Genomic DNA, 22,458 nt, shown 5'->3' with positions numbered 1-22,458 from the left:
GGAGCTATAGCCCTACCAGGCTCTGCATCTTTAATTAAAAGTTGTTTTCAAAAAAGTTGTTATCAACATAGAACTGATAAAGCAAGAACAAAAAAGCAACATGGGATAATACGCCTAGAAGCTGAAGTGAGCCTAAAACCATTACTATTGATTTATTTCCTTGATCATTGACAGTAACATCAACACCCAACTTTACCGTATGTTTTCTTGTAGGCCAAAAGGAATTCACCCACAGATACCTAACCCGTATGTTTTCTTGCAGTACGACCAAGGTATGTTTTCCGTGAAGCACCTGTTGACTTTTGGTTGACATCCCCACCCCAGCCGGCCCTTTATATGTATCTTCTCCTTTATTTCTTTTTCTTCTTCTTTTGCGATACGATTCCGTACATCCGTTTAGTAGAAGAAGAAAAGTGATCTATCCGTTTAGTAGAAGAAGAAAAGAGATCTAGTAGATATGAAAAGAGGACTGGGGTCGCAAACACCCAAGCTTCCTCAAGGTTTCTACGAAATTGAAGATGTGAGAAAGAAAAGGGTTCGCAAGGTGATAATTATCTCTTTTTATTTTGTTTAAACCCTAATTTAATAATGTTTAACAAGTCCTGATGAATTTTTCTCAATGATTAATTAGGGGCATACTGAATATCTGATAAAATGGCGTGATTGGCCGGAGAGATCAAATACATGGGAACCTTCTGAGAATGTACAAGAATATGTTGATGAATTTGAAGAAAGGTACTTCCACACCTTCACTATCTTTTAAGATCAGATTAACTGTTCGTGTTTGATTGTTTGTTTGTTTGCTTTTGGCATTTAAAGCTTACTTTTGAGAAAGCGAAAGAGGAAGCGGAAGGGTAGATCTGCAAGTAAATCATTTCATAGAGAGGGAAATAAAGGGAATGAGACGAATGAATTAGGTCATGTGGCACCTAATGATGAGGATGTGGGTACAATTGCCACCCAGCAAACTCATGAGAAAGAGAGTGTTTCTTCCAAAGTCACTGAGCTCAGAGAGAGAACCTCCATTGTCAACTTAAATTCTGAGAATGGGAAGAAGAAAGTTTCTGATACAATGCTATCTGATAACATGGTAGAAAGTCATATTCTACAAGTAGATTTTGATGAAAGTACTACTCACAGTAATCGTTTGACAGGAGCTGAAAGGAGGAAATCTGGAATTGTCAGGAGGTTTCAGAATGAATTAGGCCAGAATGATGAGGATGCGGGTACAATTGCTACCGAGAAAACTCATGAGAACGAAAGTTTTTCTTCCAAAGTCACTGAGAACCTCCATAGACAACTTAAATTCTGAGAATGGGAAGAAGAAGGTTTTTGATATAACGCTTTCTGAGAATATGGTAGAAAGTCATATTCCAGAAGTAGATTTTGATGAAAGTACTACTCACAGTAATCGTTTGACAGGAGCTGAAAGGAGGAAATCTGGAAATGTCAGGAGATTTCAGAATGAATTAGGTCATGAGGATCCGAATGATGAGGATGCGGGTACAATTGCTACCAAGCAAACTCATGAGAACGAAAGTTTTTCTTCCAAAGTCACTGAGCTCAGAGAGAGAACCTCCATAGACAACTTAAATTCTGAGAATGGGAAGAAGAAGGTTTCTGATAATATGGTAGAAAGTCATCTTCCAGAAGTAGATTTTGAGGAAAGTACTACTCAAAGTAATCGTTTGACAGGAGCTAAAAGGAGGAAATCTAGAAATGTCAGGAGGTTTCAGAAGGAATCAACTGTGTTAGAAGATGCTCAAAATGGAGATAAGCCTGAACCTGATCAGCATAAGGCGGGAAGGTTGTCTAATTACACACATTCTATTACCAAGATCAAACCTACTGGTTATTCAGTCTCAATAAAAGAAGGTGTACAAGATGATGTGCATGTCAGTAAGGTGCGTACGCCGTACGTCAATCAACTGCTGCTTTAAAAGAAAATTCTGTCTTGGTTGATTTTTTCTGAAAGCATATATGGAATTTAGCACGTACGGAAGTGTTTATTTACTGAATGACCTTTTCTTTTATCATTCGCTAACTTGGAGATTTAACGGTGCACATATCTTTGTTTGAGTGAAGATTGAACTGCAAACTGTTTGTTTCTCAATTTGTGTTAAGCATGTGCTAAGCAGTTGTTTCCATGAATCATTAGTAAGATAGAATATAAATACAAAATAAATACTACTTTTAACTGATTATGTAATACCAAGCTTCCAGGGAGAGCTTCCGAAAGAGTCTGCCGTCTGCACTATTTTAATGCCTGCCAATGAAATTAAAAAAAGTGAAACGTTTCTAATAAAGCCTAAGGATTTACGGTTCTGTCTGAATGTGTATCTCATGATATGGCTGTTATTGCTTTGCAATGACTGATTTCCCCCGTCTTTTCTTGTGAGTTTAAGGAAAACATGAACATGTTAAGTTTGCTTGAAAGTTGATATTCACTCTTTCAATAGAACAAGGTTTTTGTGCTCAACTCCCATCAATAGCATATCCTTGAACCCTTGTCAAGTTAAGTACTTACATCAGTTTGCTGGATTTGTGTTTAAAGAGTAGTTGTAAACAAGTTATGTGGTAATAATTAATGCTCCATGTATAAGAAGATTAATTGGTAAATAATATGAGGTGCAGGGCAGTAATTCAAAATTCAAAACTCAACATGCAATGATTAAGTAGGTCTTGAAATAGTTATGTGCATGGTTACATGTTCTTCGATCTTACATTGATATTGTTGCAAAAAAAATACAAGATTTTTTTCTCTCGTTCTTTCCCAACGTTCAGCTTACATTCTAAATTAATTAAGCATGTTTTGGATGAATAGTCTTGAGTTTTGAGTTCATTCCATCTAGTTCAGACGACCTTAAGAGCTAATATTAATGATAGATTTATAAAACAGGATTATTTTTTTCGCTTTTGTTGGTTATTTGAAGTTTTTGAGTGATCACTTCAGTAATTTTCACTTACAGCTCTGATGGGACAGAGGTGGTGGTTGATAATATAGAGCTGAAGACTGAAAATCCCCAACTGATATTATTTCAATTCCCCCTTCCTTTTTATTTTATTTTGAGACACCAAGGACTGAGCAGAGAAGATAGCATGTGATATGTATTGACAGAATTTACTCTTTAAAATCTTGTGTTTTGATTAATCTTCTGCTGGGTCTGCTGTTTGGAAGTTCATAGGAAACAAGTTTGCAATGCCCTTGTATATGACATTAGCACAACTACCAGTAATAAAAGACGATTCATAGCTCACATACATGGGCGATCTGCAATTCTCATGTACGTGCAGGTGTTTTACAATCAAGAACGAATTCGAAGAGTGCCCTCAGAAGTTCTAGCTGGAATGGGAAGGTGAACCTTCTCTTGAAAACAGTATCATACAACTCCAGACCTAAATCCTTGAGCTTGTTGTTTGAGAATTTGTATGGTTGAACCCTTGGTCTTACTTGATCTGAACACCTAAAATACATAGATAGTATAAAATGTCCCATCAGTATCAAGAAAGGTGTCGCCGATGTCTTACTATCCCGTCCCAATCAACACGCATAGAAACCGTAATCTACTATTCGATGCTTAACTAATCCGTATCATAATAAAATCTGGATTTGTACCCTGTAACCAAACACGAACCTTAATTAAAAGAAAACCAAATATATTGTTTTGCTAATAGCAAAAGCCATGCTAGCTATATATATATTAGTGTTCTCTGAAATATGCAACCTTGTAGCTACATAGTTAGAAGAGTTTACTCCCATTCAGGTGCAATATATGCAAAATTGCTTATTAGTTGGTTTTATGAGTTTTTTTATTCAAATATATCGGCTCCAATTCGTCGATCATTCATCTAGACCAAGGCCTTTATGGAGAATAAAAAGAAACTAATAAGAGCTTTAGTGTGTTCGAAACCGTAATCTACTATTCGTTGCTTAACTAATCCGTATATATAATATAAATAAAAAATCTTGATTTGGCAACCAAACACATACCTTAATAGGAAAAAAACCAAAAATATTGCAATATGCCATAATTATCAAATGCTACTAGGAATAGGATTTTGTTTCTATGGGTTATTGTATATAGTAGCCTATATAAGGAAAGACAGTCTAATGAGATCAATATTATTCTTATCAATATCAAGTCTTCTCTGCTCTCATCTTATTGTGACAAGCCTAGCAATCTTGGTAAAAAAAAAAATTATACTACAATGTCGAAGAAGATGAAGAGTTGTAGTGTAGGGTCTTTAGTCGTTCTTGCAGGATTATTGTTTGTTTTCTCTTCACCTGTTGTAGGTTATGATCATGATTTTCCGAAGTGTACTATAGAAAAAAAAAAGAATTATACTACAATGTCGAAGAAGATGAGGAGTTGTAGTGTAGGGTCTTTAGTCGTTCTTGCAGGATTATTGTTTGTTTTATCTTCACCTGTTGTAGGTTATGATCATGATTTTCCGAAGTGTACTATAGAAAAGTTCTATGTTCCTGCTCTCATTAAAGCCTCTAACGATGCAACGGATCAGACTATCAATAACCATATCCTTGGATCTCAGACTCAAGATAGAAAACCATTTTTGGTGGGGAAATCGTTATAGATTGAATGTGATTTACCATGATACTTCTAACATCACTCTATATTACTACCACACAACTGGTGATCACCGTGACCGTACTCTAATGCGTATACCCATTGCGAATATATCTATTCCAAAGTTCACACAATCTCAATACTATGTGTATAAGAAACCACAGCATCATCTTGTGCAGATTCAGACTTTTAGGGTTCCTTGGGAAGAAGCTAAGATGGCAGTTTCTAATGGCCGTACTACAACGTTCGGAGTTGACGGGTTAGGTATGTGTGGGGGAATTCCTTTTGGCCTACAAGAAAACATACGGTCAAGTTGGGTGTTGATGTTACTGTCAATGATCAAGGAAATAAATCAGTACGTAATGGTTTTAGGCTCACTTCAGCTTCTAGGCGTATTATCAATAGCCCATGTAACTTTTCTGTTCTCGCTTTATCAGCAGTTTTATGTTTAATTTTACGAGGCATCGATCTGATGTCAATGTTGCACGTTCACTTTGTTTTCGCTTTATTTTATCCAAAACAAGAAAACAAAGAGACTTTCTAATCCAACGGTACAGATTAAAGACCACTGACACAAGGATTATAAGGTTCGTTGAATCTTTGCGGTAATTAAGGAATCTACTTGTCGGTGCTTAACCAACCGACCTTAACAAGAAGAAACCCTAAAATATAGTCTATATAAGGAGATCTGACCGATGAGAACGATATCATAATCTTATCAACTTTTTTCTTCTCCTCTCTCTCAAAGAAACAAGAAAAAAAAGAAGCAAGAAAAAAAAAGAAACTTCTCTGTTCTTGCTTTTTTATCAAGAAACCTCAAGAAAAAAAGAGAAACCTTCTCTGTTCTTCCTTTTATCAATAAACCACAATAATGCTGTCAAAAGAAGAATGCAAGACGCTGTGTAAATGCATCACGGGATGCATCTTCGTTCTGGGAATATTAGCCATACTCTGCATGTTTGCCGTGGGTAAGTCCCCTGATCCCCCAGAATTTTCTATTCGAAGATTTTATGTTCCTAATCTAAATAAAACCTTTACTGATTTGCATTACAAGATGATTGATACCATATCAGTTGATCTAGGGTTTGAGATAAAAGATAAAACCGAAACGGATATTTACTATGATACTCTGAAAATAAGTCTTTATTACTACCTCACCAATGCTACTGCTGGAGACGACGTTCTTCTACGTATACCCGTCGGAAATATATCTTTGCATCATTTTAAACAGTCCAATATTACTAAGCATGCTTTGGATCAGACGGTTCAAACTTTTGGGATTCCTTGGAAGGAAGCTAAGATGGCAGTTTCGAATGGGGGTAATACGACGTTTCTGGTTGATTTAGTTTCGGATGTTCGGTATCGTAAACTGCATGGTTTGGTAATTACTAAGACATATAAGGTGAAGGCGTGCGTGAATGTCACTGTCAATGACCATGGAGCTAAATCAGTACCTGAATTTTTGAAGTTCACCTCAGCTTCTTGATGGGTGTTTTACTTTTTTGTAGTTCTTTTTCTAATATTTTTTTTTCATTGATGTGCTTGGCCCTTGTAAACATCTCACTGTACCAATGTAGTCGATGCAACTGTGATATTGAACATATGTTTTTGTGTTTTAATTAGCCAAACTCTGCGCAGTAAGTGATTTTCCATGCCGTCATACCTGCGCAAATTATTATTCTTGATAAGAAGAAGAGATTGCATACACAAACTGTGTAAGCTTTTGGAGTACACAAATTAGAAGAGGTCACACACAAACTGTGTAAGATCTTGGAGTACACAAATTAGAAGAGATTGCACACACAAACTGCACAACAAGCCCACGTTTCTAACGGAAGAAGAAAACTTCAAAGAGAGAAAAGCATGACTTGTGTACTGCCATTGCCGTTACATTTGCACAGTGAATAAATACAAACAAAAAGAATTTTGTTTCGAAATTAATGAAAAGGTTATACAAACAAAAAGAATTAAAACAACATTCGAACATTATTTTGCTAGTGTTGGTTCCAGAATATTTAACTTAGAAACCTCACAACTAACCAGTCACAAATAAGAACGGCATTTAATCAAGTGACATTCTCTATGAATTCCTCAGCACTATTCTGCTTAGAAGCAATGCAGTGTGGATCCTTGGTTTTTCTGTATTCCCCTACAAAGTAAGAAACGAAACCCCACAAACATAATGCAAGTGGCATCCCATTTTGACCGGATATTTCTCGTGGAAAACAATTGTTGCAGCGACCTGAGTGAATGGAAGTAAACATGCAGTAAAACTTCCAGTGAAAAGAGATGTTGTGCAGTAGATCATACCCAAAAACCCTACAAAAAAGAGTTGCGAAGTAACTGCAATTGCTACTATCAGGAAATAATATTTCTCTTGGCCCAAACCAAATTTCTTCCTTCTCTTGGAATAACCTGCAATAAGATAGAATTTAAGAATATTGTTAAACTATGACGGATTCATAGTCGATCCATTTCGGGATATGAAATGGCCTAAGAATAAAATAAATGTTTCGAAATTAAGTCTGTTCATTTAAAAAATTAAAAGATAAGACGAGATTATATATATATATATACATGATTCTTGTCTGACATCCCCATGGATCATCCAGTTATTTTTCAATATCCTAGTTATCTCTGTGACTCTATCCATATTGGATTTGTGGTACAAAATGTCAATGGATCATTCATATACGGTTTTGGGATCCACTTTCAAGCCAAGTTCCGCGTCAGCTTGATCAAGTTACACGAATTGATCATATCCGTTTCTTTTGTAAGTAAATTGTTATAGCCAATGGCTCAAACTAGCACAATCAATCAAGATATGAAAATGGAAATGAAATCTAACAAATCAAGCACAAACAAAATAGAAGGATTTATAGTGGTTCGATCAAGATGATCCACATTCACTTACAAAGACGACGAAATGATTCCACTATGATGATCAAACAAGTTTACAAGGTTTCTTCCAAATCCCCTCTCAAGAACTCTTGCCTCCTTTGTGCCTCAGACTCTCTCAAGAACTACATTAGTTTCTCTCTTTATTATAAACCCTAGACCCCTTTATATTTGACTTAGGTTTACAAAAGGGACTAATGGACTGTTGGGCCAAGTCCAAGGAGTAAGCCCAACTGAATATTACACATGTATTCAAGGCATATACAACAAATCTCCACCTTGACTTGAATACTATCACCATTCATCATTTTTCCTCATCGTCTTCGCTTAGCCCTTACAAGGGCTCTCAACACTTGTTGACACCAACCAAGTACAAGCAATGCTTGAACTTGATACCTGGAACCGGCTTTGTCAACATGTCTGCAGGGTTGTCCGCTATAGGAACCTTAAGCATAGCTATCTTCCCTTCTTCAATCATAGAAGTTCCCCATTATGCTGATTCTTCACTACTGATTGCTTCTTCATAGGTTCTTAACTCATCCCTATCTATGCCCTCACCCACTGCAAGTGTGTACGCAACCAAATCAGCAAGGACATATATATGTGGTGGTCAGATTTCCCTCCTCAATCTGTCTCTAACAAGATTTTATTGATGATCTTGTGCTTCATATTCCTGGGTCGGCTCTTGCACAATTTCCTGATCATCCTCACCAGAAAAAACAGTCTCATTGTTTCCTTGAACTTGCATCTCAAGTTCCACCTTGTCACCTAGCTCCACCTTATCACCAACACTCTCCTCAACTCTTCTATTTAGTTCTTCATTCTTTGTCTCCAACATCGATTGCTCATCAAATGTCACATCTCTACTGATAAGAAACTTGATTGATCTTTCTTCAGGATACCATAACCTGTAGCCTTTCACACCCTTTGCATACCCAAGAAATATAAACTTCTTTGCTCTAGGATCTAGCTTCCCCTCATTCACATGAGCATAGGCTGGACATCCAAACACCTTCAAGTCTTCATAATTATCATGTGAACCTGTCCAAACTTCATTTGGAGTCTTACACTTAATAGCAGTCGATGGAGATCTATTCACTAAATAAGCTGATGTGTTTGCGGCTTCGGCCCAAAACTGCCTTGGTAACCCAGCATTGGAGAGCATGCACTGTGCCTTCTCCATTATGGTTATGTTCATCCTTTCTGCAACACCATTTTGCTGTGGTGTTTTTCTGATTGTGCGGTGTCTCACAATCCCTTGCTCCTTGCAGAACTCATTGAACGCACCCCCACAAAATTCCAAACCATTGTCTGTCCTCAAGAACTTGATTTGTCTTCCGGTTTGTTTCTCAACCATAGTCTTCCATTGCTTGAACTTGAAAAAAGTTTTATCTTTGTGTTTAAGTATGAATACCCATACCTTCCTTGAGAAATCATCAATGAATATCAACATATATCTACCACCACCATGTGACCCCACCCGAGAAGGACCCCAAAGATCAGAATGAATATAATCCAAAATACCCTTGGTGTTATGAATAGTTGTACTGAACTTGACTCTACACTGCTTACCAAACACACAATGTTCGCAGAAATCAAGCTTACTAGTTTTATGACCAAAAAGAAATCCCTGCTTGCTCAAAACATCCAACCCCCTATCACTCATATGCCCTAACCGCATATGCCACAACTTGGTAGTATCGTCTTCTGAAATTGAAGAACATACATCTGCATCACCTGTAACAGTAATACCTTGCAGTGTATAAAGACCATTAACTCTTTGTACCTTTCATGATTGTAATACTTCCTCTTGAGATACGAATAACTCCACCTTCACCTTGATACTTGCAACCGTTTGAATCAAGTGTACCCAAATAAATCAATTTTCCTCTCAAATCCAGAACATGCCTAACCTTGGTTAAAGTTCTCACAATACCATCATGCATATTAATTTGAATTGTACCTATACCCACCACTTTACAAGTGACATTGTTTACCATAAGAACTTTACCACCTTCTCGAGCTTGATAAGTAGAAAACCATTCTCTATGAGGATACATATGAAAAGTACAACCCGAATCAAGAATCCACCCATTATCCGAGCTTTCGGTATAAACCGTGAGAACCGTTCCATCATCACTTTCTACTTCAACGTTTTCTGTGGTGCCTTGATTAGTATTCTTCTCAAGATTCTTTCTTTCCGGACAATCCTTCTTGAAATGCCCTTCTTGCTTACAATAAAAGCATTTGAATTCGCCCGATTTAGATTTAGACCTTGACTTTGATCTACTTCTACCTAAACCGTCCTTTTGCTTTCCTCTCCCTCTTACAAACAACCCATCTCCTGAATTATCTTTACCATTAATACCGGTCTTCTTCAATTCCTTGGAGTTCAAAGCCGCCTTAACGTCTTCCATGAAAATTGTATTCTTTTCATACATTACGGTATCAACAAAGTTATCATAACATGGTGGTAAGGAACAAAGCAAGCCTAATGCTTGGTCTTTATCTTCAATTTTGACATCAATATTTGCCAAATCCAAGAGAATTTTATTATAATCATCAATATGATCTATAATAGACATTCCTTCATGCATTCTAAGAGTATGTAATTTCTTCTTAAGATAAAGACGATTAGTCACGGATTTAGTCATGTAGCTTTTCTCCAACTTGTTCCATAGCCCGTCCGGAGTCGTTTCCGTCGCAACTTCTCTCAAGACCTCATTGCTTAAACACAACAAAATTAATCCATGTTCTGTCTCCATGAGTCCTTCCCTTTCTTCATCTGTCGATGTTGTTGCTAGAGACGTTTTCCCTTTCAAAGTTTTCACCAAACCTTGTTGTACCAAAACATCCCTCATCTTTAGCCTCCATAGATTGAAATCATTCCTTCCATCAAACTTCTCAATATCATACTTTGCCGCCATTGTAGATCGCTTCAACCCGGAGCTCTAATACCAATTTGTTCTAACCAATGGCTCAAACTAGCACAATCAATCAAGATATGAAAATGGAAATGAAATCAATCAAATCAAGCACAAACACAACACGAGGATTTATAATGGTTCGATCAAGATGATCTACATCCACTTGCAAAGACGACGAAATGATTCCACTATGATGATCAAACAAGTTTACAAGGTTTCTCACAAATCCCTTTCAAGAACTCTTGCCTACTTTGTGCCTCATACTCTCTCAAGAACTACATTAGTTTCTCTCTCTATTATAAACCCTAGACCCCTTTATATTTGACCTAGGTTTACAAAAGGGACTAATGGACTGTTGGACCAAGTCCAAGGAGTAAGCCCAACTGAATACTACACATGTATTCAAGGCATACACAACATGTCTAATGTCATCAGCGGATGTGAAAACCACAGACCTTCCAACACATTTTTCCAACACATTTGTAGAACCTCCGTTCATTAAAATGTCTGCCACATAATTGCACTCTTGATATATTTGTCTGAAGGAAACACATCAAATACATTTCCAAGACCTGAACCCTATCGACAATGAACCCTCAACCCTGCGATACGTATACACCAATTCTTGCAACCATTGCGAACATTATTGTGTTGCAAGATTGATTGCAGAGGCTTGCTGATAAAAACTAGAGCAGAGAAGACTTGATATGAGATGTGAATAATATTGTTCTCTGTTGCTACTAAAATTTGGGTTTTCTTCTTGTCAAGTCGGTGTTTGGTCGTAGGATTGGTTAAGCACCGACTAGTAGATCCCAGTTTTCATTTGTGTTAATCCGAAGTGCTAGGAGATCCGCCCACACATATCCTGTGGCAAGTTGTCATCATGTTAATCATATCTTGATCTTCCATTTTAAAAAAAGAAAGAAAAGAAAATATCTTCAGCGGTGGGAGTGTCAAATATATCTCCCTAGAAATGTTATTCTCCACGTTAATGTGTAGTGCACCTACACTAAACCATGACATTAACAAAAAAAGAAATCAGCAAAAAATTTAATTGGATAGAAATTGTTGAATTTAAACTTAATACAGTATAATTGAGTATTTGACAGACGGCAAATAAATTAATCAGGGGTGGGAAACACTAACCCGAGTAGTAAACATATATAATAGAACGCAAGCCGAATATGAGCTAATTAAAAAATATGTTGCTGACCGTGAGTCCCAAACTACGCCTTTGGGCATTGCTTCCCCTAGAAATCACTGAAGCGGACACATTCACTACAAGAAAAACCGGATTAAGCGACCAGGCACTTTAAGTTGCAAAAGCCTATATTGAGTCGCTCTAACCCTTATAGCGATTTAATGTGGCACTCGTTCTAGAGTTGGTAAAGGTGGGATTTCTATAAGTCTAGAGCAGTTAGGAAATCGCTTTAGTAATCAACCAACTATCATGTAGCGTCTCTTCCGTTAATTGCTCCACATCTAGACCGACCACCCTAGAGCAAGTAAGACACGAATCACTTAATAGCTAGACCAAGTCCCTGTGAGCAATTAAATACCTTGTCGGTATATACATCGAACAACTTGGGCTGAAGTGGGTTGTTTAAGTTTTCAAGCTACCAAATTTATTCAGATTGCTTCATCACTAGACCTGCCAACCAAGGAGCAATTAAGTATCTTCTTGATAGATACATGGAACGACTTGGCCTGAAGTGGGTCGCTTAATTTTTTAGGCAATCAAATTTCTGTATCCGAAAATGTAATTACAATATACAAATTAATACTGGACGTAATTACTAATTAAGATTCTATAATTATAAATAATCCACCTCTTAATTATAAAAACCTTCATTACATGTGGTATGTACTTCAATATTTCCACCCATGCAAAATACATTAACTTGTTACAAAAAGAAACCATCAAGTTAACGTACTGGTTTGCAATCCATCCCAAAAAAGACAAAAAAAAAACATGTCCAAAGAACAAAAAGCATACAAGTCCAAACAAAAAAATTGGACCTATATGTTTACCAAAATAAATGCACATTCAACATTCAGAGGTAAGAAAAAGAGCCGATGGAAGGCACTGGACCTGTAAGTTCACCAAAAAAAACTGCACATTCAGCATTCAGACTAATCATCCTCTCTAGAGGATTCATTCTCATGATGATCATCAGCACATCCATCCTGCAAATCATCATCATCCCCAGCATAATCATTATCATCTTCTTGCAAATCATCCCAAGTAAATCCATTATCTTCAGGTCCACGTAAATCTTGGGACTCATCTTCTATATCATCTGGCACAGGTTGCAAATCATCCCAAGCCTCATTCAAGTACTCCCTGAGATTACACTCCCTCCTTTGAAGCTTTGAGATTTCTTTGTCTTGCTTAGCAACTTTCTTCTTTTCAGAGTCCAGCTGTTCTTGGAGAGCAGCCAACTGTGCTTCGTTTTTCTCATATAAACTGAAGCGGGCAGCAACTTTCGACTTACGAGCACCCTTAGCCCCAATACGGCGTGGATCAACAACCATTGCATATATTTCCTCGGGAGTGTAATTGACTTCCCCCCGACGAACCTGCTCACTAATCAGGTTCATTTCTGCCTGTATACCCATTGTAAAAACAAGCAACTAAGTCAAAATTCAAGTTTATGTAGCTACTATGAAGAAAAGACAAAACAACACAACAGTTATAGAACTATCCTTGTCTTTTAAGCAGAACTTTCATTCAAAATGCAGTAACTATAGTTAAAAAGCAAAAGATAGATTGATCAAATACTATCCTAAAACTACACTTAAACAAGTATGGTTCTATAAGTTCTTATGTATGATCAAAGAACCCAAAATCTGCAACAAAAAAATAGTTCATAACAAATCATATTTTGACAGCATAAAAGCATGCAGACAATTAAAATATCAACAAACAAAGTATTAATGGATCTTAAACATGGAAAACTATGCGCGATCATCATATTTTATATCATAGTATCATACCAACAGTAAGAAATGCATAGTCAAAAATATAAACAAATTTGAACAACACATTGATATTATACCAACAGAAACAAATAACACATGTTGCGTATCTCGACCTTGTAGCTTGGGATGTTTAGTTCACATTTACACCAACAGTAAGTTGCAAGCATTATTAAATCTATTACTAGTGAGGAAATTTTTACCTGCCAATCTGCACATAGTTTACCAAGCTTACTAGCTTTGTGAGTTTCCGTGACCATACTGAGTGGATCAATCGGGAGATTTTTGCGCGCCTAATTAAATTGAACTTGTAAGCTTACCACAATTTAAAATTTATTAAGACATGAAGAACAGGGATAAGACATCAATGAACAATTTAAGGCTTACCCTATCATACTCTTTTCTGGCGAAACTCTGTGTACCATTGGTATGGTTCAGAGCTAGTGCCTTTCGCGCAGCCCTTGCTTTTTCGGACGCAGCCTACCATTAAATATAAAAAATAAAAATGATAAGCACTACCGAATTCACCAATAATATAGATTTTTTTTGTTTCTTATGATAGATAAACCATAATCGGTTTTATGAGCTCATAGCTGGACACCACTCCATGTTAAAAAGTCAAATCATCAAAGTACATTGCAAAGGGTAAGACCAGAAAAATTATATACCTTAAATTTTACATCAGTGTTAAAGAAGTCACACATATGAGCCCAATCATCAACATTGCGGATTCTTGGGGATGGATTTCGCAGGGCTTCCTCATGACTATCAAACGATCAGTAGTGCGATGCTAACTCAGATCGATATCTAACATAAGCCAGTCTCATCTGTGTTCTTATAGCCTCCTCAGCATTTTCATCATCAGGTACTAAGATATAGTAATCCTAGGAGAAAACTAATTTGTTAAACAATGACCAATGTTTAAAAAACTCAACGAAACTACAAAAAAAATAGAAAAGGTGAATTAAGTATTACCCTGACAAGTTTAGATACTCTTGATATCTTTTCTTCAGGCATGTTTCTAAACAAACGGACAGTCAAAGGGAAGTTGTCACCTTGGCGCACCCACATTCCTATCGCGAGAATACACTCAAGGCTGAATGTACCCACCCAGCTCTTTTCAAAAATTTCTACTTTCAGTTTATCCAAATCAGTATCTCTAATAGCAACTTTAAGAAGAGTGGTGATACCCCTAGTAGTCTCTGTGTAAGAAAGGACAGCAACCAACAAAATAAGTTATTAAGATAACCATGTTAACTATCAACTATGGCAGAAATAGATAATAACAGGTAAAAGACTTCACTTATAGCCGGTGGATTGGCAGAGTTAGATGCCAAAGGAGAATTCGAAGCCTCATGCGAAAAACCTCGACGGCTTAACTCTGGTGATATATCTTCATTATCATCTAACTGATTTTGTTGTCGACGAGACAATCGAGGACTTCTACGAGGTGTTGAATCATGTTCATCACGAGCCAACAAAGTATGCCGTAGAGGGCTCCTACGAGGTGCTGAATCACGTTCATTACGAGCCAACTGAGTTTGTCGTCGAGGAGACGCCCGTGGACAGCTGCGCTGCACAGATGTCGGATGACAAGCTGAAGTAGATCGTTGCCTACTGCAATCTCCAAATTCAACACGCTGTGGAAGAGATAACTTCCTAGAAGTAGAAAGTTGCCTGTGGTCATCTTCAACGTCATTATGTGGTGGAACATATGATTGCTGCTTTTCTGCATCGTCCAACAATAATGATCGCTTTTCTTGAATCAAACTTTGGGGCCTTTGACGACTGGCTGCTTCTAATACTGTATCCATCACGGACTGTCTTCTGTTTAACGGCCTTTCAGGAGTTGTTAGTGCTGCAGCAGGTCTCTTTCTGGACTTTGATACATTTAAAGATGTACCACCTATCTCTTCAGTAAACAATACACGAAACAATTAGATATGAGACAATGAACAAAATAAGGGAGAAACTATGAGAAGGGGAAGGAATATCATTACCGTTTAAAGATCGCATATTAACTGGTGACCCTTCTCTTGTCGAAGGAGAAGAAGAGTACTGCGGAGTGGTCATGGGATCCCCGCGGGGAAGTTGTTTTACACGACCACCTCTACTTCTAGCCATTTCTGAAAAAAATTTATCAGGAAAACAAAATCAATCACTGAACAAGATAAACAGCACAAGGTTACCAACACCCAAAACCACAACAAGGCTATAATGAACTTCACCAAAAAAAAATACATAAAAATATGACTATTTACAACTACTAAATTACATCAAAACAAGAAAATAATGATTAGCAGAAAATATTAAGTAAACATACATCAAATCTCTTTACCCTAAACAAAGTTTAAAGGGTTTTTCTTAATCTTAGAAAAAAAGATCTATTAAAAAAAAACATCTGAGAAAAAAGAGATCTTTAAAAAGGAAGACTGTTAAAGGACAAACTTATAGAGAAACCAAAAAAAATTACATCTGGCATGGAAGATTCCATCGCAACCACTTTAAAAAAGAAAGAATTTTACGGGATAAAGTTACAGAGAAACAAATTCTTTTTTACAGGGCATGAAAGATTGCATCCCAACCAAAAACGATTTTAAAAGAGAATCAAACAAAGCTTAAAGTGGTGAAAAAACAAAATCAAAAGAGAGAAAAAAATTAATTTTAATGAATCCCCATATTGAACCCTAGAAACTGCATCTAAAAACTTAAAATAAAAACACAATCAAATCCCTAAGCTACTTTAATCAAAAATTAAAGTAGCAAAAAGACAACATGGAAGACAAATAGAAAGCTTAAACATTGATGAATCTTAAAATTAAACCTTAAAAACTGGATCTAAATCTTAAATAAAAGACTTGCATGCTCTCAAAGAAAACCCTAAGATTAAAATCAAAGTAATATCCTAAGATTAAAATCAAAGTAATAGATAATTTACCCAAGATTATAGTGTCATAAGGATTTTCAGAAATCCTAAAGATCTTCCTAAACCGCCGCTACTGGACTTGAAAGGAGAGGTTTTTCGGAAGAATGAAGAATTAAAACCCTATGCTTTAGTATCATAAGGGCCCCTGCGGGTGGAAACCTCCTTTCATCACAGTTTTTTTTTTTCCCTGGGGCGAACAATGTATAATTTTTTTTATTTCATTTTATTTAAGAAAAAACAAGGAAACGAGTGAGTTGTTGGCTGAAAAAATTCCAGTTACACGAACCAAATGTTATTTGGTCAGTGAGTGAGATGATGGAGGGAAAGTTTCCCGCTAGACGAAACTTAACAAATTTCGAACCAAATATTATTTGGTCTGTGAGTGAGATGATGGAGGGAAAGTTTGCCGCTCCCTAAATTACCAAAATTCGAACCTATTATATACGGTAGGCATTAGAGATGTGGTTGATCCACCGATTGTGGTCAAGTGGACTCCGTCAAACCGTGTTACTACTCAACATATAAGATGGATTAAATTGTTCTTATCTAAATGTGTAATCATACTTAATTAAGAAAGGACACGTACTGTCCTAGGTGTCAAGTAAATGAACAATAGTTTCCATACTTTAGAAACTATATATATGAATCTATAGTCTTGTAACCATTAAGGACGTGAAAAAATGAAATAAAATTTCCACTTTTGTTCCCTTAATTTCCTTGTGTACTTCTACTGATTTTGTATAGTTCCCTGTGTACTTTCAATAGTTGTTTCTTCAAGTACTTGAGCTATGCACGAATCAATACACACTAAAAGAACCAACTTAATTTGGTTCTGTGAGTAAGATGGGGCAATTTTCCGCCCTGCAAATTTATTATGATTTGAACAAAATACATTTTTCCATGTGAGTCACATTTTGAAGGAGAATTTAGAACATTACAATAATACATTTTGTAAACAATTCCCTATTGTCAAAATGTGTGCATAAATTGGTTAAATGTGCAAAAATGCGTGTCGGCAAAAAAGTGGGCACAAATCGGATTTTACAATGTGAAATATTTATTGCACTCATTTCTGATAAGAGTGATATGGTCATTTCCAAAATCTGTAAGAACAACCACAGTCATCGACTATAACTAAAAATTTGGTCGAAAACCCAGACGCTACAGAGAGGAGTATCAATCAAATACCAGAGTATAACCAAAAACCAAACTATATTTGGTCGATAGTTTGGTTTTGGTCGGGCGTAATTTAAGACTACGCCCGACATCAGGCGCAAATATTAGTTGCGTTTCGAGCGAGGCGTAATTTTAATTTGCGCTTGGTAGTCAGGCGCAAAATAAGCTAGCTCGTATGTTTCAAACGTAACTTTAATCTACACCCGATAGGACGTAGTTTACATTTGCGCCTGATATCGGGCGGTATGCAATTTCATGCAACCAGGCGGTATGTTTCAATTGCGCCTCAATTGCGCCTCAAGTTACGCCTCTCCATCGGCGGTTTTTATATATTATGCCCCACACCAAACGCAATTTTAGGCTCCGCCCGACATCAGGCGTAAATTAAAGTTACGTCCCACCCCACCCAAGCGCATTTTATACCTATGCCCCATATCAGACGAACTCTTATACCTCGCTCCACCAAATTTACTCCAGCAGCGTAACTTCTCACCACGGACTAAAAGCATTCTTTTAGTTTTCATCTGGAATTTAGTCTTTATTAATATCTTTATAATAAAAATAAAACGAAAATTTCAAAACAAATTAATTTACAAATATATTAAGTGATTTTTTTATTTTTTTATTAGTTAACAGTATTATTAGAATAAACTAGTTGAAAGCCTAACAAGCTAAGCTCCAACAGCGCACTACGTACTACATTAATTGAACAAGTTGTCGTGCTAGCCTACAAGCGAGTCTCGTAAGAACGATGAATCACACCATTTACCGGTAAGATTCCATGGGAATATTCTCAGAAACCTTAAACATACACCAATTCGTCAACTTCGAGAAAGAAACTGGCTCCGAGATCGAAACTTAACCATATTTATCTAACACTTCTAGATCAAATATGATTATCAGTCAATCATGAAAGATAATCAGATGAATCTAATTGTGTCTCCAACTTTGCATTAAGCCATGGTTTGCAAACTTTCCATTCCTTAGATCAAAAATGTTTTAGTTCATGAGTATGAGAATCATACAATACCGGAGACAAACTCAGGTGCGAAATTTAATTCAGTTGCATTCAATTCAGTTGCATTCAATTCAGGTGCAAAATCTTTTTATTTTTCAAACTGGGATGTTCAAATCTAACAAATTTCATCTTCAGTTCATCCGAGTGAAAAACTATATTCCAACTCTAATAATCTTTGAACCTGGGATGTTTAACTCTGATAAATCTCTACCATCGAAAAGTGATGCATGTGACAAGGCATCCATCGAAAAGAAGTTTTCTCTCACCGGGATCTGTTATTTTACTAACCTCAATTTTTGATGTTAAATCCGTAGTTTTTTCGAAACAAGAAGAAACAAGATCAAATTCTTCAATCCATGCAAAAGCAAACCAGTTTTGTAGAAGAACGAAGCAGCTTTAAAGGGAAAATATTTGCGCCTGATGTCGGACGTAGTCTTAAATTACGCCCGACCAAAACCAAACTATCGATCAAATATGGTCTGGTTTTTGGATATAGTTTGGTATTTTGGGGGAAACACAATCTATATGAGCTTATCTGTAGCCATTAGATCAAAGTTTAGACAATCCCATTGGTTTAAAAAGTGCATACGGATTGAGAAATTTAGTTAAACCAAACACAACTTCAAACCGTTAGATTGGCCATGATTTGATTTCTTTAAATTTGGTTCGTTGGATTAGAAATAATTACCATAAAACCATTGTAACACACAATCTCTATGCGTTTTTTCCTCCTCTTTTGATTTCTTCGACTTTCTTCTAACTGTCGAGAGGAAAAAGAAAAACCCTTGGATCTCCTCTTCTATCCTCTCTTAGATTGTTTCTCCAGCACAAACACTTTTAATCTTAAGATCCATCTTCTTATTTTCACAATCTCAAGATTCCAGTGAAGATATCGATCTCCACGAAGACGAGATTTAGGGCAGCAAGATCGAAATGAAGAAGTTCTATTCCTGATTAGTTCGTATTTAGCTGTAGTAGAACAAAATTTTGTACGGTAAGAACCCCAATTTTGTTTGGTTTTACCTTAATTTTGCATTTGACACTTCAAACTTATAGATTCAAGCTTAGACATTCTGTAAAAAATAACCCTAGATTTGTTTCTCGTCGGTGATATTTAGGTGTTTCAATTTGATCTGTTTCCAAGTTAAATTCTATTGCTTTCTTCATATTTCTTGTTTCATTTGCAATTTATTTAGCTATATTTTCATACATTCGTAAGGGCATTGTTAATTGTGTTTATTCGTAGTTCAATATTATCCATGTAGTTTTTGTAACTTACATCAGTTTCGGCATTTCAACTTAATTATGCGTGTTTAGTACAGATATTATAGCATCGATGGATAAGAGTTGGATTAAAATGCATAGGAATGAGGAGGCGTTCCGCAAGGGAGTCAAAAGCTTCCTAGACTTTGCGTTTGAGCGTATACAACCTGGGATGGAGTCAATTCGTTGTCCTTGTGTTTACTGCAATAACAATTGCTATTTTTCTCGAGATGAAGTGCATCTACATATATTGCGTCATGGGTTCACGAAAGGATATACTAATTGGATATACCATGGGGAGGCAGAGGGAAGGGAACCTTTGGGTACTGCTAGAATAATTGAAGATGACTTGCCGGAAAACGACGATTGGGATGAGTTGCTAGGTGTTATTGGAGAATCTTCAAACTCCGATCCTGCTAATTTTTACCGGTTGTTGGAGGAGTCCGAGCAACCCCTTTATCCTGATTGTAAGAATTATTCAAGGTTATCCTTTACTGTGCACTTACTTCGTATTAAGACCCGTGGTGGATTGGCTAACAAATGGTTCGACGAGCTGTTGAGTCTTCTGATCAAGGCATTTCCAATTGCCCTAATACCGAAGAACTGTTATGAGGCTCTAAAATCCATAAGGGACTTGGGTCTTACCTATCAGAAGATCGATGCTTGCCCAAATGATTTCATATTGTTTCGGAAAGACTATTCTCTATTGGATAAGTGCCCGGTCTGTCATGCTTGTAGATGGAAAAATGATGGGTCATTGGGAGGCAATGAATTAGATATTAGTGCAAAAACAAAACCTAAGAAGAAAGTTGTTGAAAAGATAGTACGATATTTTTCTTTAAAGGCAAGAATTCAGAGGTGGTTTATGTGTCCTAAGACCGCTCCTCACATGATATGGCATAAAGAACGTATTGATGATGGACTTTTGAGGCACCCGACAGATTCTCAGAACTGGAAGAGCTTTGATGAGATGCACCCCACATTTGCAGCCGAGCCTCGTAATCTGAGACTTACATTAGCTACCAATGGGATGAATCCTTTTGGAAATATGACGAATCCTCATAGCACATGGCCAGTTGTTCTAATCAACAACAACATACCACCATGGATGTGTACGAAAGATTCTAATTTCATTTTGTCTATGATAATTTCAGGACCCAAATCACCAGGAAATGATATTGATGTGTATCTGCAATTATTAATAGAGGAATTGAAGGATTTATGGGAGCGCGGTATTCGAATTTTTGATGCTTCAAAGAAAGAGTTCTTTCTATGTCGTGCAGCACTATTAGGTACTATTAGCGATTTCCCTGCCCTAGCCATGCTTTCTGGATGGAGTACCAAGGGAAAATATGCATGTCCATGCTGCAATAATGACCCATGTTCACTTCGATTAAGCAATGGAGGTAAAAACTGAACTATTACTTTTTTTGGATTACTTTCCTTTTATGCCCAACTCTTATCATTTTGTCCAAATTTTATTTGTAGGTAAGTGGTGTTACATGTCCCACCGCCGCTTTTTGCCAATGGATCATAAATGGCGCGGTCACAAGGCAGCCTTCAATGGAGAAAAGGAGAAACGACCACCACCAAAGATATTAAATGGGGCCGAAATACTTGAGCAGTTGGATCATCTAGAGCAAGTTGAGTTTGGTAAGAACGCCAATCAACAAAGTCTAGTAGAAAAGATACCCTTTGATCACAATTGGAAGAAAATTAGCATTTTCCAGCTGGAATTACCCTACGTGAGCACGATTTTATTGTTCCACAGTCTAGATGTGATGCATATCGAAAAGAATGTTTGTGATATCGTGATGGGGACTATATTGAAGGTCAATGGGAAGACAAAAGATAACATAAAAGCTCGATTGGACCTACAGGGGATGGGTATACGGAAGGACTTATGGGCGACGAGAACAGGGGATAAGTATAGGGTGCCAAACGCTTCATATGTGATGTTGAACAAGGAGAAGGATTCATTTTGTAAACTTTTGAAGGAAATTAAGGTTCCTGACGGGTACGCATCAAACATTTCTCGATGTGTGAATCTTAAAGAGCGGAGGCTTATTGGTCTAAAGAGTCATGATTGCCATGTTCTATTGGAACATTTGTTACCTATAGCAATTCGTGGAAATTTGCCAGATGATGTGTGTGAAGCAGTGACTGAGTTATGTATGTTTTTCAAAGTTCTGTGTGCTACTGTCCTTAATATGGCTGACTTAGACAAACTGCAAGACAGTATTGCAATCACATTGTGCAAGTTAGAAAGGATATTCCCACCATCTTTTTTTGTTGTGATGATGCACTTGCCCATTCATCTAGTAGAACAAGCAAAGGTTGGTGGTCCGGTGCAGTATCGTTGGATGTATCCAGTTGAGAGGTACGAATATATATATCAATGTCATTTTACTTGGAAATTTTACCTTTTCTGTGATCTGATGGTATTGGTAAAGATTTTTTATTACGGTTAATGTATATATATACACACTATTAAGATACTTTGGAATTTATTAATGTATGCTATTTGGAATATACTATCGAACATGTAAATAGCTTGTGAATGGTTGTTACTTTAGTCAGGATCATATACGATTTGTCTAAGTGATATCACAGATTTTAGCTATGGATGAATTTCCAAATGAGGCTTTATATATGTCATAGTTACCCTGATATCAAAGATTGATT

General features: G+C 36.7%; 2 protein-coding genes across 2 annotated transcripts; both read left to right on the top strand.

Moving 5' to 3' along the window:
- Positions 1 to 457: 457 nt before the first annotated feature.
- Positions 458 to 3,360, top strand: LOC113329196 (chromo domain-containing protein LHP1-like). Its single transcript, XM_026576161.1, has 5 exons — positions 458 to 544; positions 632 to 735; positions 820 to 1,262; positions 1,363 to 1,904; positions 3,295 to 3,360. Exons 1-5 carry the CDS (start codon positions 458 to 460, stop codon positions 3,358 to 3,360), a joined length of 1,242 nt encoding a protein of 413 aa, XP_026431946.1.
- A 2,097-nt stretch (positions 3,361 to 5,457) lies between these two features.
- LOC113329195 lies at positions 5,458 to 6,072 on the top strand. The gene has a single exon (XM_026576160.1). The coding sequence runs from the start codon at positions 5,458 to 5,460 to the stop codon at positions 6,070 to 6,072; it is 615 nt and encodes a 204-aa protein (XP_026431945.1).
- Positions 6,073 to 22,458: the final 16,386 nt, after the last annotated feature.

This window comes from Papaver somniferum, unplaced genomic scaffold, assembly GCF_003573695.1.
Source record: "Papaver somniferum cultivar HN1 unplaced genomic scaffold, ASM357369v1 unplaced-scaffold_115, whole genome shotgun sequence".
Classification (NCBI taxonomy): domain Eukaryota; kingdom Viridiplantae; phylum Streptophyta; class Magnoliopsida; order Ranunculales; family Papaveraceae; genus Papaver; species Papaver somniferum.
The sequence above is the reverse complement of the archived record's forward strand: the minus strand, read 5'-3'. Positions and strand labels throughout refer to the sequence as shown.

Coding starts and splice junctions, on each gene's coding strand:
- LOC113329196 (XM_026576161.1), top strand. CDS start 458: ATGAAAAGAGGACTGGGGTCGCAAACACCCAAGCTTCCTCAAGGTTTC. Junction 736..819: donor GTTGATGAATTTGAAGAAAG/GTACTTCCACAC, acceptor TGGCATTTAAAG/CTTACTTTTGAGAAAGCGAA. Junction 1,905..3,294: donor ATGATGTGCATGTCAGTAAG/GTGCGTACGCCG, acceptor ATGTACGTGCAG/GTGTTTTACAATCAAGAACG.
- LOC113329195 (XM_026576160.1), top strand. CDS start 5,458: ATGCTGTCAAAAGAAGAATGCAAGACGCTGTGTAAATGCATCACGGGA.